This window comes from Schistocerca serialis, chromosome 7, assembly GCF_023864345.2.
Source record: "Schistocerca serialis cubense isolate TAMUIC-IGC-003099 chromosome 7, iqSchSeri2.2, whole genome shotgun sequence".
Classification (NCBI taxonomy): domain Eukaryota; kingdom Metazoa; phylum Arthropoda; class Insecta; order Orthoptera; family Acrididae; genus Schistocerca; species Schistocerca serialis.
In genome coordinates this window covers 298,948,792-298,968,192 of record NC_064644.1, presented here as the reverse complement: position 1 = coordinate 298,968,192, position 19,401 = coordinate 298,948,792, and the positions used below count along the sequence as shown (strand labels likewise).

The window sequence follows — 19,401 nt, the reverse complement described above, 5'->3', positions numbered from 1 at the left end:
CATAGGTTATTTTGCTCCATAGGTAGCAGAATTCCTTTACTACTACTACTACTACTACTACTACTACTACTATTACTACTTCCTGATCCTCTACTCTGATGTTAAGTTTCTTGCTGTTCACATTACTTTTGTCTTTATTCAGTTCACTCCCAGTCCATATTCTGTACTCTTTAGTCTGTTCATTACATTCAAACAGATCCTGTAATTCTTCTTCACTTTCATTGAGAATAGCAATTTCATCACAATGTCATAGCAATATCTTCACTTGTACCCTTTTACCTTGAAATTTAATCCCACAATTGAACCTTCAGGAGAGACAAGGGGTGGGTGGGTGGGTGGGTGTGTGGGGGGGGGGGGGGGGGTGGAGATGGAGAGATGGGTAAACGACTAGTGGGTGCCCTGGAGGAACATAGCTGTGTGTAGTACTGGAGTGGGAGCAGGGAAGGGGTAGGTATGTGGAGAACTGGGACTAGCATAGGCTGATGACAGGGGGTTACAGGAATGAGGTGATGTCGTACGGCGAGTTGCCGCCTGCACACTTCAGAAAAGCTGGTGTTGGTAGGAAGGATACAGATGGTGCAGCCTGTGAAGCACTCACTGAAGTAAGTGAAGCACATCATGATGGGCAGTGTGTTCAGCAACTGGGATGTCCAACTGTCTATTGGTCACAGTCTGGCAGTGGCCATTCATACAGATAGACAGCTTTTAGTTGCCTTGCCCATGTAGAAAACAGCACAGTGCTTGCAACTTACTGTGGACTACATGGTGCTTTTACAGCTGGCCCTGCCTATGATGGGATAAGACACACTGGTGACAGGACTGGAGAAGGTGGTGATGGGAGGCTGTATGGGGCAGGTCTTGCATCTAGGTCTATTGCAGGTATCTGAGCCACGGCTCAATTGATTTGGAGAAGAGGTGGAGTGGAGACGGACAATGATATTATGTAGATTTGGTGAATAGCAGAGTATCACTGTGGGAAGGGTTGGGAGGGTAGGCAGTAGGATATTTCACTTCACAGCATGAAAAGTGGTGGTCAAAACCCTGGTGGAGAATATTTTGTAATATTGTTATTTCATCATGGACTTTGTATTGTTTAATACACAGGAATTTAGTCAATGACAGTCCATTTAGTGAAAAGATGAATTATTTTCAATAATTTACCTTCCAAATTGTTGAAGTTTCTCTAATTTGCATTATCAGAGATAACTGCCTTAAGCCTGTACATAATAGTTGGATGCAGAATGCGGCACCAGGCCGCCAGCACGATACAATTCAAATATTCTGCAAACAGCAACTGTGCAGCCAACCAACACAGGCCACCTGCAGTGGGCCACATATCTTGTGCACATGGCACAGCATCCACTGTACAATCTACTGGAGCTGTCGTATTTGTAAGTGCAGGGCAGCAGACACTCACTCTCTCACATTGTGTTCATACTTTGCTAGTATCAGTACCTGGATTGTTTGTAAGTATGTGTCTACATTCCAAACTGTTTTTCACTCATATGTGGAAGAAAAATAAACTTTGGTTCATTGTGGCCGTGCTGTTATTTGCACCTTACAGTATGATACAACTGGCGACAAGCATAGGGTTCACTTCTGCGCGTTCAGTCCATTTGGTTGTTACTTCGGGTCTACTGTCAATCTTTCCTTGAGTAGCAGCAGGCTCTTATGGTTGCTATCATGAACTTGTTGGTCCACACCATCAGCATACCTGCCACCCCTATCCCCCTTACGATTATGAAACTGAAGACTGGTAGGCTTACGAGAAGAGGCTTCAGCAACACTTCCTCGCTTTTGATGTCATTGTTGCAAACTTTTTAATTCTCTGTTCTTTTGTTGTATTTGCCTTCAGATCTACCAGTTAGCCCTGCTCCAAGAACCTGCATCACTTTTGTTCAGCAAACTATGTAAGATGTAGTCAAATTATCACTTTAAACCCATGCATGTCATTGGATCATGTGTAGAATTCTATCTTTGTCATGAACAGCACCACCAGTCCTACCAGGCTTGGGCAGTCAAACTCCACGACCTCAGTCACAAATGTTAGTTCGTGGCTGATGCTCAGCATGATCCCTATGTAGATTCTATGGTCTGTGACGCTATCATTCTGTTGGACCCTGACAAGGTGGTCTGTCAACGTGCACTACAGTGCAACAATTCATCTTTGGCTGAAGTGTTAAGTATTGCTACATCTTCTGAGGTATACCGTGATGCTGGTGCTCAGACTGAGGCATGGTGTGCCAGCGCCATGGTGGCTCCTGTTCCTGGTCATTGGGAATCAGTTGGTTCTCAGGGGATGGCAAGGTGGAATCAGTGCAAAAACAGCCTCCTCACTGCACTGGACAGTGACATACCAAATAGCAGCAGCGCTCCTATATTGTCCATACTGTTTCATGCCATATGACAGGTCCACATGCCCTAAGCACATGGCAACTTGCAGCAACTCTACGAGCTGAGGACATATAGTGAGAGCGTGCACGCGTGTCATTCCCAGCCCCCTCCTGCAGGCATGGACATTGATGTTAATTGCATGCCCCCAGCAATTAAGTGGAGCAACTCATGGAGGGGATGAGCCAACATGGCCACAACTGGAATAAAGTGCTGGTAGTAAGCAAACTGTCTATCGTAGTTCAGGCTTGCTTGGCATTTGGCGAGTTACAACAAGCAGCATATTGCAATTTTGGGGAAATTTATGGTTCCCACCATATATAAATCTGTGGTTTGTTCCTTGACTTTTTTGGCAGTGGGTGATGACGGTGCTGTAAATTTTTTTGGTCTGGATGCTTTCAACGCATTTGGTTGTTCCATTTTGGATATGGTTCACCTCATCTCAAACCTGGTCCTTACCAGCAGTTAGGTTCTCTATGTTATAAGTTATCATTTTTTCTTGGATGCTTTAGGTTGTGCCACTAATTTTATGGCCCTCATTACCCTGAAACCAATGGCACACCCACACTTGTTCTTTGTGCGCTCCTTTCCAGTGGCTTTACATGATCAAATGAAATCTCAACTGGACAGACTGGCATGACTGGGGGTCACGCAGCCTGTTACATCAAATGGCAAGTTTAAATTTTCAGTTAACACTTCATCTATCATTGACACTTATCATTTGCCTTTCAGAACAACTCGCAACATTCATACCAGGGTGCATCAACTACCTCAATGACATCATCTCGACTGGAGCATCCACAAAAAAGCATTTACATATGCACCTCGTTCACGGTCTTACATACTGCAGGGTTGAAATGCAGCTTAGTCATCCATTGTGTATTTGGAATTTGAGGTTTCTCAGGATGGTGTTAAGCATTTACATCATGTCACCACAGTTACAGCTCTGCCTTGCACTACTATGTCAAAGAACTTCAAGCATTTTTACATAAGATTGCTTACTATCACCACTTTATTCCAGTTGTGGCCATGTTGGCTCATCCCCTCCATGAGTTGCTCCACAAGGACATTCCTTTCCAGTGGATGCTGGCCTACAAGTGCACACTTATGCTTTTGAAATCTAAATTACAGTCTGCTCCTTGTTTGGCTACTTTCAATCCTGGCCACCACTTGGTTTTGGCTACGGATACTTCTCAGTGCAGATTAGAGTTTCCTCTCTCACATGAATATGAAGATGGTTCCAAATGTCTGACAGCTTACGTGTCAAGAATACATTTCCTGGCTCCTTTGTCTCCTGATGTGACTCCAGAGGATTTTAGTAAATGAGGATTGATCACTGACATTGTTTACAGGACAAGGGTTCAAAATCTAATAGATTTAAGCAAGCACCTCTGATGCTTAAGAACATGTGGTGGGAAGTGGAGTATTGTTTCAATATCTGTAGCACTACAAACAGGGCCCACACTGAACTTTGCCAACAAGTATAAAAATGTGGGCACTCCTGTGCACCATGTTATAAATCTTAATAGCTGCTGATATATAAAAAAATGTCGTTTTCTACCTCTAGCCCAGATGACCATGAGACAACCATGTTTTTTTGGTAAAACTGGATCATAGTCTCTAATTAGGAAACTAAACTAACAGTTAAAAATAATTTTTTATATCAAAACTGATACTTAAATATTGCTAGTAATGTCATTAGATATTTCTATCAAAATTTACATAAATTAATGAATCATTCCCCCAAGTAAATACATACAAATGAAGTAAATCTGCTTAACAATAATCTCATATGTTGCTTTTTCTGTACTTACCAAGCACAATAAGTTTCAGTTTCAGTTCTTTGGTGAAATTTTCATTTGTTGCACGCATTTCGTAAGTACCTCTATCTTCAATAGTAACCTGTTTTATTTCCAGTATAGACTGTTTCCCATTATATGTGGTTGAAACAATCATTCTAGATGAATTGTTGATTACATCATCATTCTTGTACCACGAAAACTCAGGCTGTGGATGTGCTTGAACATTGATGACCCACTTGAAGTTCTGTCCTTCAACAACTTCCATATTAGTTTTGTTCCCATTTACTGTCAAGTTTATGTAAGCCTCATTCCTTTCTGAAAAATAGACATGTTTAAGCAAAGCTGCATAAAAATATCCATAGAAATGGACTATTTACAATGAAACATGTAAATCATATTGAACAAAGGGAACAAGCATGTTGAGTATCATGGAGACAAATAATGAAGACAAACAAATGGTTAGAAAAAGAGACAGCAGTTTACTGTGCGACTCTGCCAAATAAAAACAGAATAATGATTGAGAGATGAACCAATGGATTTACTGAATCACAAGAATAAACAAGATACAGATCAATATTGATTGGGATGTAACTAAGCCAAAATAGATAGCAACTAGAAATACAGAATTGAATGAAAAAGTATGTACAGAGAAGAAACCATGTACAAGGAGGAGGTAGAAAAATACATTTCCACTACTTCTAGATTTTCACTTATGCCTTATTTTATGACTATGGCATTTCACAAAGAAAATATTTACCTACATCTGTAAATACACGGTCCTATTACACAGTACACTAATATTTGTCATGCAGCTTTACACGAACACTGCTACTTGCCATGTAGCTGGCAGAAATATCCAATAAACAAATCCATGTAACAACGAAAACAACCAATTATTGATAAAATTATTTACTTGGATAGAAAAAAAAAAATCTACTCATCATGCTGTGGAAGAACACACATAACAGACTGTTGTGACTGGGAAGCTTTCAGAGCCAGTGGCTCCTCCTCCAGGTACAAGGGTTGAAGAGGAAGGAAGAAGGGTGAAGGAAAAGGACTGGGAAGGTCTAGGAAAAGTGGTAGATTTCGGTAAAGTCAACCAGAACCTTGGGTCAGGGGACACTTGTCATACAGGATGAGAAGAAAAGACTGATTGTTGGGGTCTGCATAGGACGAGATTTGAAAACCTGAGAGCTTAAAAGGTGGAACATAGGGTAATATGCCGACCGAGATTACTGCTTAAACATCACACACGAGTTAATACGAGTGGGAAACTAAGTGCATTGTACATAACATGTAGAAAACTAAAACTGAGTGAAGCAGGGAGTAGTTACAGTGAAGAAAAGCTGAGATTTAAGAAATTAACATAAATTAAGGCTCAGGTGGGTGGCGGGAACCAAGGACATGTTGTAGTACCAGTTCCCACCTGCAGAGTTCTGAGAAACGCGTGTGTGGCATGTGGTGCATGTGGTGTAACAAATGCCTAGGTCACGAATGTCATTTTGTAGAGCATTCTCTGCAACAGGATATCGCAAGTTGCCAGTAAATACCTTCTGCCTATGTCCATTCATCCGAATTGATAATTTGGTGGTAGTCTTGCCGATGTAGGAGGCTGAACAGTGTTTACATAATAGCTGGTATATGACATGTATCGTTTCACAGGTGGCTCTCCCTTTGATAGTTATGTCTTGCCAGTTACAGAGCTTTTACAGGTGGTAGCAGGAGTGCATAGGGCAAGTCTTGCAGTAGGGATGGTCACAGGGGTAGGAGCCATAGGGTAGGGAGACGGGTGCAGAAGGAGCATAGGGTCTGACAAGAATATTGTCGAGATTGGGAGGGCGACATAAAGCTATTCTATGTGTGGTGGGCAAACTTTCAGACAGAATGGATCTCATTTCAGGGCACGATTTTAAAGTCATGTCTCTGTCAAAGTAACTGATTAACACATTCCAGACCAGGATAATGCTGAGTCATCCACGGTGTGCTCCGAAGCTGTTTTGTGGAGGGATCAGCCGTACAAGGATCGGATGTGATGGCGCGGAAAATCTGCTTTTTAACTAGGCTGGTGAGGTAATTACGTGAAGTGAAGGCTGAGGCGAGAACGGTGGTGTATTGCTGTAAATAGTCTGCATCTGAACATATACGTTTGCCTCGAATGCCAAAGCTGTATAGGAAGGTACGTTTGACATGGGAAGGATGTCAACTGTCAAAATGTAAGTAGGCCTACTTTTGTTTGTTGGTAGGTTTAATGTGGACGCAAGTGTGTATCTTGTCTTCAGTGAGGACGAGATCAACACCAAGGAAAGTGGCAAGGGATTCAGAATAGGACCATGTGAAATTTAATTGGGAGAAGATATTCAGAAATTCCAGGAATTTTAGCAGGTCAGCATCACTATGAGTCCACGTGGTAAAGATGTCATCATGTATCTATACCAAACCAGAGGCTGAAGACTTACCGATCCCAGGAAAGCCCCTTTCAAGCAACCCATGAAAATGTTGGCATAGGAAGGAGCCATCCTGGTTCCCATGGCCGTACCCCTGATATGTTTGTTTGTCTGCCCCTCAAAGGTGAAGTAGTTGCTGGTAAGTATAACGTTGATTGAAGTGAGTAGAAAGGACGTCATAGGTTTGGAATCAGGTGGGTGCTGACAGAGAAAATGTTCAGCAGCAGACAGACCATGTATGTGGGGGATGTTGATATAGACGGAGGTGGCATTAATGGTGACAAGCGATTTGTGTCGTGGGAGTGGGATGGGCACAGATTTCAGACGATCTAGGAAATGGTTGCTATCTTTGATGTATGAGGAGAGTTTTGCACTATGGGTTGCAGGTGTTGATCAACTAAGGCTGATATTCGTCCTATAGTTGCTGGCTTCAAAGCACCCACCGAACGTGTATCTGCCATAGCTGATCTCCCTATCCTATGGTTCCTACCCCTGTGACAATCCCCACTGCAAGACTTTCCCCATGCACCCCCCTACCACCACCTATAATAGCCCTGTAACTGACAAGACATATACTATCAAAGGGAGAGCCACCTGTGAAACGATACATGTCATATACCAGCTATTATGTAATCACTGTTCAGCCTTCTACATCAGCATGACTATCATCAAATTATCAATTCAGGTTAAGGGGCACAGGCAGTAGGTATATACGGGCAACTCGCAATATCCTGTTGCAGAGCACACACAAATGACCTCGGCACCTGTTTCACCACATGCACCATATGGATTCTTCCCTCAGACATCTGTTTCTCAGAACTCCACAGGTGGTAAGTAGCACTACAACATGTCCTTGGTTCTCGTCACCCACCTGGCTTTAAATTACGTTAATTTCTTCCGTCTCAGCTTTCCTTCAGTGTAACTACTCTCTGCTTCACTCAGTTTTATTTTTCTACAACTTTCATTGTCTTTCCAGTCTATTTTTCGCTGCTCCTCTCCCACCTCCGTTACGTACAATGCACTTGGTTTTTCACTCTTATTAATTCATGCTTGATGTTTATGCAGTAATCTCTGTCTACATATTACCCTGTGTTCCACGTTTTAAGCTCTCAGGTTTTCAAATCTCATCCTATGCAGTCCCCAATAGTCAGTCTTCCTTTCTCATCCCGTACGGTAAGTCTCTCCTGACTCTCGGTTCTGGGCGACTTTCCCAAATCTCTCTCTTTTCCTAGACCTCTCCAGTCCTTTTCCTTCCTCCTTCTTCCTTCCCCTTCAACCCTTGTACTTGAAGGAGCCACTGGCTCTGAAAGCTTCCCAATCACAACAGTCTTGCGTGTGTGTTCTCCCACCGCTTGGTGAGTATATCTCATCAATAAACAAATCCACTTGAAAAATTTGTGTGTGCCTAATACCATATCTGCGCATGTCGTAACATGGTTGAAAATTAAATTTACTGTCAGTAACAACACACATTAAGGTGTCAATGCACCAGGAAATGACTAAGGACCCCAGCATTCTTAAACATGCTTCTGAAAGACATAACAGTTATCCATTTTACACAATATTTTTACAGCTCATGTTTGCTAAATAAGCCCTTTATTTACTTTAACTGACCAAGAAAATAATAATGGGTTGGAGAAAAAAAGAAAAGGGGTAGCACTTCTTTCTTTCAGTTAACACAGTGAGAAATGTTGTCAAGGGCAATACACAATGAAATGAGATTCTTCATTAGTTTATGTGTGTGTTTCACTTAGTATATGACAATGTATATTGCTTGTTCTGAAGAGGTCATTATTTGCATGTTCGAAACTGCACAGCAGTAGTCTTCGTGAGAAAAAACCTTTGACTGCTGTAGACAAGTTAACTTGTTATGCTCCACTGTTCCCCAGGTGCTGAGAATGTGTTTAAACGTGGCTCATGGGTTTTATTTTTGGTGCTATTGATGTGCAACGTATCCTGTTCAACCGTCTCTCAGTGCTTTGAATGAGTTACATCATATGTCTTGGTGAATAAAAAAGTTTCAATTATTTACCATACAACATGTGTGCCTCTGTGTGCTATCGTTTGCAAAAAGACTTCATTTTAATACTTTTATGAATGATGATAATTGTTACGACCACGATTCCCCATGCACAGGGATGGAATTGGGCATGTCACACGCAACTGCCTGGCAGATATAAAAATAATAACTCATGAACATACTAAGATACAAATCTTCTCTCAATTTTAAATAAAATTTCGATACCTTATGTACATTTCAAAAACGTCAGTTTGTGAGCCGAAATCAATAATACGCAATGAGTTTTTTCCTCTATGAACTCTGGAAGTTTGTGCAATGATTTACTTAATTTTATGCAGTACAGTGACTAGACAAGTGATGAAAAGAAACTCAGTCCATTATCAAACAAAGATATCAGACTGTAAAATGTTCTCTTACAATTGGATGATAAATATTTCATAGTGACCAGAATGATGTCTCAGCATATGTAGAAGCGTATGGCAATCAGAACAGTGACAACAAAGCCACACTCGACACAGAACGCGGAGAACACATCTGGCAGCATAACGGATACGACTAAGTGTTAGCTGTGAACAATTCATGGGCCTGTTCAACCATCTGAACTGTATCTTCCCCTTGATTAGCATCTTTGTGCCATCAGCAAACATTACGGTTATAGAACCATCCTTTCAAGTCATTCTGGGCTCAGTATAGATCTTGTGGGAACCTATCTATCACATTCACCCACTGAACTTACTTTGATGCATATCACACAGTCTGCTAACGAGACACTCAACTGTTATGAAGGTAAGGTACCATCCACTAAAGAGGGATGCAATTCATTCCATAACTTATTTGTGTGTTAAGTACAATTTTGTGATCCACCCGATAAAAAGCTTTGACAAGGTCACAAAAGCAGGATAAACTTTTCTTGTTCAGCTCTGCTGGTACCTCAGGTTTGAGGTTTTACACTGCTGTCCCTGAGAAGAGTCATTTACAAATGCCAATCTGAAAGGTAGTTAACAACTTTTGCTTGGTTAATGAGTCAGCATCAGAGTTGTGCAACTACCATAGGCTACCGCAGAGTATCATGAAGTCTTGCTGCTGTGAGGGGTACTGGTCAAGTATTAGCAACAACTGGTTGTGGCTAATGTCCATCGCTTTTGTTCCAGTTTCAGCACTTCCTACCATTTTGGGCTGTGACTTCTACTTCAGGTTCGCCAATGGTTTTAACCGTTACACTTCCTCAATGTGCTGGCCAAAAGGAAAGTTGGTATGTTTTGTAGAACGTTGTGCATAGGATGCCTGCTCACACTGACTTGTCTCTACAAGCCAATAGTTTTCACCATCCTGCTCAGAATGAAGCTGTACTTTGCACCTCGGTTCACAGAGCCCATGTTGTTTCAGAGCCTGAGAGTTTGTCAGCTGTGTTAGCCAATCTGAAGGTCACCTTTCATCAGAATGGATGTGCTGAATGACAAATCAGATTTATGTTGCACTATCAACCTACCACACACCGTGCGAGTGATGATAATACCAAGCCGGTTCCAAAGTCTACGGCCTTTCTACGCAGGGAACATTTCAATAAGACTAGTCATATTTTGTGGAGACTTGATGTGCAATGGGTTTTCTGACAACCACATAAGATTAGGGACTTTTACATAGTTAAGGATGATAGTGGTCTGCGTAAAGCAGGCGTGTATTTTATTCCTTGCAGTTGCGGCACATCACTATTGGTTTGACTATTCGGACCATAAAGGATCAGTACCCTGAGCTTAAGTGTCACAAAAACTTATAACAGCCACGCAAATCTGTTATTGCAGAACATTGTCTTGGTACCTTTCATCCTATGGAACGTAACACAGATTCCGACACACACTTCAGCTACTGAGGTAGTGTTATTATGGAAGTAGTTGAAATTAAATTAGCAAGTAACCTTGTAAATCGAGATGGATGTTTTTGCTTAAATTCTGCCATGGAATTCTGCTTTCTCCCTTGCCAAAAGACACAGTGGAATAGGGTTAACAATGCTCTCCACTAGTTTGGTGTTTGCTATGTAAATGTATTTAAAACATACATGGCAGTTCAAAATTTCAGCTACAATAATTTTCAATCAATCTGATGCCAATAATGTTTTAAGAAAGTAGATGAAAAATATGTTAGTAAAATCTACTTACTAAAAATTTTCAAATATATCGTTTCATTGTTGGTATTTTTTGCATGATCTTTCACTTTACAAGTGTAGATCCCTGTGTCTTCCAATTTTGCATTAAATATTTTTAATTTTCTTCTTCCTGTTGTTAAATGGTGCCCAGGGCTCATTGGAGGCTCTATCTCTATTTTTTCTACTGTGATACGTTCACTCTGTTAAGAAACAAGAGTCAAAAAATCAAATATGGGTGCATAATTTCAAAATGCTGTATCATATCAGAACACCATTATACATTATTTATATTTATAAAAAATTATTTCATCATTACATTATTTGTAGCTTCCCAAGTCCCTCTCCACAGATTAAAGATACAACAAATTAACTAGAAGAGAATTTAAACGCTGCTCACCTCATTTGGAACTATCCATTCCAAATCATACCTTGTTGAAGTGGGTACAGTAATTCTACACTCTATAGTCACATTCTCACCAACTTTCACGTGTTGCAAATGGGTCTCATCAATGGCTGGTCTTGCTACAGAATCTGCATGTTCTGTAGAAACAACAGACAATAAATTGGCAAATGTGCACATTATTATGAAAAAATGCATCACATGGACAGAATATTTCTGCAAGAAAGATGAAAAAGTAAACACCAATAAAGACAATACATGACTAAATTAATAAAATTGAGAAAAATAAAAATAACACGAGGGTAATCCCAAAAGTAAGGTCTCCTATTTTTTTTATAAGTACATAGACCTGTTTATTTCTACAATGGTTTACATTAGTTTACAGCTTGAACATTTAGCTATTTTTCGACATAATCACCATTTTTGTCGATTCATTTTTGTAGATGCTGTGGCAGTTTTTGTATGCCCATGTAATACCAGCTCGCTGCCATGCTGTTCAAAGAGTTATGAACCTCTTCTTTCACCTCGTCATCGGAGCTGAATCACTGAGACCACAATTAACGCTGACAGGTACTGTGAGACTCTGAAAAAACTTAAACGGGCAATTCAGAACCGGAGAAGAGGAATGTCGAGCAAGGGCGTACACATTCTCCATGATAACGCTCGCCCACACATCGCTCGGCTAACAGTTGCTCTCCTGCAACAGTTTCAGTGGAAAATAATCACCCACCCACCCTATAGTCCTGACTTGGCGCCCAGTGTCTATCACATGTTCCCTTGGTTAAAAGTTTGGCCGGAAAGTGATTCAGCTCCGACGACGAGGAGAAAGAAGAGGTTCATAACTTTCTGAACAGCATGACGGCGAGCTAGTATGACATGGACATACAGAAACTGCCACAGCATCTACAAAAATGCATCGGCAGAAATGGTGATTATGTCGAAAAGCAGCTAAATGTTCAAGCTGTAAACTGATGCAAACTATTGTAGAAATAAACATGTCTATGTACTTATTAAAAAATAGGATATCTTACTTTTGGGATTACCCTCGTAATAATAAATAAAAATGAGAGGGTAGAGGTTGTATTTAAATCTTGGAAGGTGTCCAGTCAAGATGCATAGATACGTTTGAAAAGAAGTTCCAACCTCCGGAGTTAAGAGAAATTAGAATTGAGTGTTGGGATTAAAATAGCTCATGCAACATAGTAAAGCACTCGGGTCCCTTAAGTTATGCAATGGAGAATTTTCAACAACTTGGTACTGGGGGTCCTTGAAACAAGCACTACTTCAATAGCTCTTAATGGGCTCAGCCAGTCTTGTAACAGACATTCCCATATAAAATGCTGTAGACAACATGTATGGTTTAATGTTTTACTTTGCCTTTTATGTTGTATGATTCACAAGTGTTGCGGCTGGAGTAAGTGGCACTGGTTGGGTGCACAAGACATGTTCAACAGTGGGAATGGCTGCACGAGTAGGAACCGTGGGGTACGGATACTGGTCTGGAAATCTCATTGTTTGATTAGTATGTTAATAAGGTTACATGAGCAACAGTGGATGATGTGGGAGCGATATCAAGAGATTATCTCATTTCAGGGCTTGACCTGTTACAGGAGTTCTTCCCATTCCATTCACAGATTGCTCGTGGGAAGAATGATTGTTTCAATGCCTCTGTGCATGTTGTAATTAATCTAATCTTGTCCTCTAATTCCCTATGCGAGTGACACAGAGTTTTACTATATCCTTTTGTTATCATTACTACTTTGTGATCACTGCTATTTCATTATCTCTCATACTTCTCAAATGCAGAGATAAATAATTTAAAGTGTAATATGCTGCTGACTGACTACCTTCACAAAACCCCATAAAAAATTCGAAGTAATTATTTTCAGCAGTACAGTCATAGAATGATAATGTATTCTAGAACACAGGAGAATGCATTATTTTGGTAATTATCTGTAAAAGTGATTGAGTGCCTATAAAGGATCATGTAGAAAGATGTTTTCTGAACACCACAGTAACAGTTCTCATTTGGAAAGAGTTGTCCAGGGAAATGCCAAAAATTTTATTGAATGAGATCTATGTCATATCTTGTCATAATTTCAAGTGATGCAAAGCAAACAGAAATAAATTGTGGTCATTATGAAAACCTGGGAAGGAGTTGCTAACAATTTCATTAGATTTATTTAAGGAGTATAGTAACAGCAATTCCTGGCAAGTAAGAGAGCATAATTAGGACAGATGGTCCCTTAGGCTCCAAAGTTTTGATGTTAGGTGTCCTCTATTAACTTTTTGTGAATTATACACTGTTATACAGACATGACAAATACTTAAGTGAATATTACTTGAATAGAATGTTTTGCAAGTACAGAATGTTCAAACAATAAGAAACAAACTCTTTGTTCTATGCATTCCATGACTCAAAATAAGGATGTTGGTTTTGTGTCATACTGGAGCATCTATTAAGCTCAATCCTTACAATGTTCTTAAATTTTTTACACAAGAAGTAAAATTACAGCTACAGAGATAATTACAGCAAGCAAATTAAAATAAAAAATTGCAGTAACTGTGCATACAATAAAAACCAATTTCTTTGAATATTTAAGACTAACATGCAGCTTCACTTAATTCATGTGAAACTAAAGGTTATAAATTTTGATTTGGCTTCAAGTACTAATGTTAGTTACTGAATATGCATCTTCAAGTTTGAAATACTTGCAGATGCTTATTTTTACTTGCTGCAAAAATAAAACAGAACTAACAACACATATTAGTATTAACAATTTGAATTAATATTAATTAACTTAAAGGTACGTTATTTTATAATTTTAAATGCTCATCTAAAAGAGGAAACATTGTTAATATTTTATGCCAGGGTGGGATAAGACGCCACAACTACAGAAGCAGAACACAAATGCACACAGTTGAAACTTACTCATAACTGAGAGAAAGAAGAACTTTTGTTGGGTATTATTACCATATGTTGCAGTACACGAGCAAATGTCTCCTCTAATTACTTTTTTAATAATGAGCCTGTATCCCACCCTGGGATGAAACATCTGCAATGTGAGAATTTCACAATATACTACTGTTTTGAAAGAGAACGTAAAATTTAATGATATAGAAACATACTGCACTTTTTAATGCTTTTAGAAAGAGTGTGTGCTGGCATTTTTACATTCTGCACCACTTTTTTCCCTTCTCTCCGACCACTAAATTTCTAAGCTCAGATTTTCATTCTTCAAGGTTTTTCAACTAATGTAATGCCTTATGGCAGTTTATTCACATATGTCACTTTTTGATAACACTGATAAAGACATTTCTGCACTATTTGAACAGTGTCACTGAAGTAGAGAGCAGTACAGCTAACCAGCTTAATGCCTAGAAGAATACAAAATCACATCCACAACTTTATGTATTATCTTCGTATTAGTTACACTTTGCATGTAACAATTTTATCCACCTTCAAATGATTATGTACAATATTATAGTGCAAATCATCATTTTAATATGTATCTGTATTAGAAACCATCAGTTTTATTATGTTTCAGGTTTAATGTAAAATTTTTCATTTTATTGTCAAAGTAAGAATAATACCTACTCTCACAAAAGCTAAATGACTGAACCATTGAAATTATTTGTCAGCTTACTTGAAATGGTTCAAAACAGTCTGTTTAGAACAGAAAGGGTTAAATCTCAGAGCTCAAATCAAACTGTTACTGAAGCACGTGTATGAGAGATTTTAATTTTTATAGCTGATAAATCTACAGAATGGAACGGATTATGATCTACAGAGCTCTCTGGACAGAAGAGCCACTTTGTGACTTACAAGTGTGTGCAGAAGTATGATTACCAGCCGGACTTTTGAAGATATTATGTAGAGAAGAAATGTGCGAAACGAATAGAATAGATTAACAGCAACAAATGATGAACTACACTGGGTTACTGGATGGATTTATGTAACTTCCTGGACTTTTCACAGATTTATGTTGCTGCTCCTTCCTCCTGATAATCATCCCCTCTTTATTTCCCTTTTTTGCTACTTTTTCTCTACTGCATCGTTCTTTTGTTTATCAACCGCCTTTACAGATTTTTTTCTTATCTGTGAAGTCTTTGCAAAAGCTCTCTAAAGCAAGACTATCTGGAAGTTCAGTTAGTAATCACAGTTTACAATTTGAATTTCTGCTGGTGATCACTTTTATTCAGGACATATGGATGTATCCTCTTATAGATAATGTAATGTATATTTTTTTAAAGTTTTTAGATTTTTATTTTCTCTGATAAAAGATCAACTTGATAGTAAAAATAATACAATGTTAATATATCTAAATTTATCTCAATATTTGAAGCTATACGTTTCTCTCCCTCTCTCATCTTGCTACATATACAAATTTGCAAATGTTTCCATCCTGCTAATCAGTCAATAATTTAGTAAGTTTTGAGGTGTTATTTCCACTTGTCTCCTAACTGATTCCCATTTCTTCTTGATATTTATGCATAATAATTACATGGTTCGCAAAATACAACATAAAAATTACCAAAAGGTGTCAATATTTGTAGAGTCTTGGAAGGTCATATGTTGTACTTGTCTCTTGCATGGATATGAAGCTTTACTAGTATCATTTGTCTGAGTGAGTCAATTAAACATTACCACATATGACTGTTAATCTCAAACTAAGCAATGATGGAAATTTAGTTGATTGAAAACAGAGCAAAATCTGACACCATGAGAGACTGGGCTTTGATGTATCAGAAGTGGGCATTGCTGCCATTTGGAAAACAGGGAAAGGATTATGGAACTTTGACCAAATAATATTCTGGCTGGTTCAAATGATTAATTATTGTTCACAAATGTGCTGCAAAATGAGTCAGTAGATAATACCGGTTCCCTTTCCCCAGGGGACTATTCAACGTGCATCATGGCTACTCCTACAAACAGCAGGAAAGAGATGCCTAGTCTTTTGGAAACCATTTGTAAAGCAGGTGCTGGACTAGCACCCTGGGAGCCTATGGTGCAGTGCAGGTACGTAGATGACTTCATCATTTGGAGCCATAGTAAGGAATGCCTCGATAAGTCTCTGAAACATCACACTAGTCAACACATCAGTATTCATTTATCACGTAAGTAGAGGAAGATAAAAATCTACCCTTCTTTGACATACTAGTGATGAAGGTGTAAACCTGAGCCATATCATATACTGCAAATATACATTCATGAATCAGTATTTACGTAAGCTCAAATCTCCTTCCCACCCAATATGGGACAGACCAATACTCTTGTCACTTGCTCTAGAACCATGGTTCCCAACTTTTCCGAGACCATTACCCCTGGCCAAGACAAAATGCCATCTAATACCCCAAACAAAGTTTCAGACCTAATTAAACATTAGACTGTAAAAAAGTTAATAGTCACATGTTTAATGTGAGCAAATATTTGCAATACTACTTACTTAATGATCAATGACAAACTGAAGCATTTTCTATGTTTTTCGTGGTTCTGCATATTTCTAACAATAATTCTTATATTTGGTTTGGTGTACACAATTTCACAGCAGACTTTATGTACCAAGTTCATTCAGTTCCTTACGTTTGTTCTCATTGCTACCACAGCTGGAAGTCTACCATAACTCAAGTATGCTGTGGCGAATGGAATTGGTATTCTTAAGGTTTCTTCCAATAATAATGGCTATTGGTGACACACGTTCATCAAAACAATGTCATTCTGTTTATGAAAATCTATTTATAGTGTTGTCTTTGCGAGGTGAAGAAACTAGTTTACATCAAATGTCAAATCTGAAAAAATAGCTACTATTAGAATTTATTAATGATGCCACATGGTTACTACCATACAACAGATTGTGACAGCGAGGAATAGAAGAGTAAAGCTGACCTCAAGTGATTTTGGTACGCTAATTAAATTTTCAAAACAAATTTTTTATGTTTATGAAACTAAACGTTTATGCATAGTTCGTATTAACAGTTTTGACTCATGACAATAAGAGATGATCTCTTAACACGAAGATCATTCAAAACTTGAGGGTGGGTTCATCAACTATGGAGTGAGATGCATGTCGAAATTACTGGGAGAGACAAGAAAGCAAGTAAATGCATTACAACTGCAATATGAAAAGAAGTGGAAGTGGGCTAGACAACACCCAAGAAGGTAAGTTATTTTCTGAATTCCAAAAAGACAGGAGCAACTGTGAAGGCAATCGTATGCAAGGTAAGCCGATAACAACAGAGAATACGCAGGAGCTACAATGATTTGTATCGCTCAAGATTACAGTACATGGACTTATGCAGCTGAAGCTTTTATTCCGCGATTCATATCATATGGCTTCTGGTGACTTACAAGATGTTATATATTAACGTCTACCAACATTTTGACAACGGAGATAATTTTAAAACAGATTCTGTTTCTACCCCTCAGGATTTTTCATTTTACACTGGTGTGTGTGGATGGGGAACAGGGGGTCTGCATAATAACCCCTTGGTTGGGGATTGCTGCACTAGAACAACTTGTGAGCCATGTTACCTCAGACGCGAGAGACAGTACTTTCAGTACTTCCCAAGAAGCAATGTATGTTCCACTAAGGATACTGGAAATGTCATGAAGACAAGCACCTGGCAAAATGGCATTTTAAAGATGGAATAAAGACACAGTATAAAAACCACATACATAGTTACTTAGAAAACCACTGAGTGCCTCTGACTGCCCAAAGCCAAACAGGACCCATTCACAGCATCGTGGGTTGGTATAGCAAAGTGTACACTGGAATGACAGGATGATCTGTTTACTTCAGAAGTACATAGCAAAAACTAAATTACATGTTGTAACACATTAACAACTCTCCTGTGGTTAAGAATGTGTTTAGTGATACCAAGCATTCTGGAACTTTCACTGAAACCTGTAAGACTTGAGTGGACAGGAATTAGCATATCCTCCTGTTCCAAAAACAATCAAGATCTACAAGTGTAATAGATGATACTGGTATGTACAATAAAGCAACTGTGAATGGAGATGTCAATCATATACTGATATATTACAAAACATTGGTATGAGGATCATCTAGGCAGCAAATGTTTTGGCATAACTAAATAAAAATTAAAGACATCAACACAAAACTTTACTACATTTTTCAGTGTAGTCACCAAATCTGTCAAGGCACTTACAGCAACTGGGACTAATTTTTCAATTCCTGTGCTGTACTCCTCTACCGCCAAAGATCTGTGCCAGGATGTCACTGCTCGTTTGAGTTCATTATCATTTGCACATGTTTTTCCATCCAAAAATTCTTGTAGTTTTTGGAATAAGTGAAAAGAACTTGGTGCCAAATCAGGGCTGTATGGACAATGCCCAAAAATTTCCCATTTGAGACAATGAAGTTCTTGCTGCATTCTAACTCATGTCCGAGGTCACGCATTGTCATGGATCCAAAAAAAACCACTGCCGCCAACATTCCACACTACTGAAGACCCATTCACTGCAGTATCACTACAAACACTCTTCGATTTTCCTATAAATTTTGATAGGCCAAACATTTTGTGTATTCAAAAAAATGAACGATACTACGCACTCTGCATTAGGCAGCATTTGCAACAGACACCGCCATTTTGAAGGGTTACACAACAAAGAGGTACAATTGTTTGGCAACAAAACTCAGCTCACTCTGAGATGGGTAAACGAGCTAACTGGCATGCATCACAATGTTTAGGGATCAGCACTTGGTGTGTACATAGTCATTATTTCCTAAATGTCCCTCATAACGTCTACAAATGATAAGATTACACACTTTTTTTTAATACATAAACAAAATGCATACTTCTCTCTAAGTTGATATAATTCTATTTCCTACCTACTACTTCTGGATTTTCAATATTAGTGAGCATTATTTTTGACACGTTCCTCTCAAATGAACTGAACAAAACCAAGATTCTATAAATATTTCTTATATATAATTCAGACAACATCATACTATGAAAATTAGAGTAATTCCTAGTATGAGGTCTGTTCATAAAATTCCAGAACATTCATAACTTCGTACCAATGGTGTGTAGGAGCAAAATGTGGTTGGCATTCCTGAACACGCCTGTGTTTAATGTGTAACTGTCAGATGTTTCACTGTTGTATGTCTGTTAGTTATTGTACAGAGCTGTATTCAGTAGAACATCATGCTGCACTAAAGGAGAAATGCATCTGCATT

At 38.9% G+C, this 19,401-nt stretch overlaps 1 protein-coding gene across 8 annotated transcripts in view; it reads right to left on the bottom strand.

Moving 5' to 3' along the window:
• The window catches only part of LOC126412521 (vascular endothelial growth factor receptor kdr-like), an 864,770-nt gene that overhangs the window by 135,890 nt on the left and 709,479 nt on the right, over positions 1–19,401 (bottom strand). For 5 of the 8 annotated variants that reach the window (XM_050082155.1, XM_050082154.1, XM_050082153.1 and 2 more), the window contains 3 exons: positions 11,198–11,340; positions 10,814–11,000; positions 4,206–4,508 (listed from right to left, as the gene is read on the bottom strand). In XM_050082155.1, the coding sequence (XP_049938112.1) occupies positions 4,206–4,508; positions 10,814–11,000; positions 11,198–11,340 (633 nt within the window). Of the gene's footprint in view, positions 1–4,205; positions 4,509–10,813; positions 11,001–11,197; positions 11,341–14,132; positions 14,257–19,401 lie in introns of all 8 variants that reach the window. The other 3 variants (XM_050082152.1, XM_050082150.1, XM_050082157.1) reach the window with 2 other exon arrangements.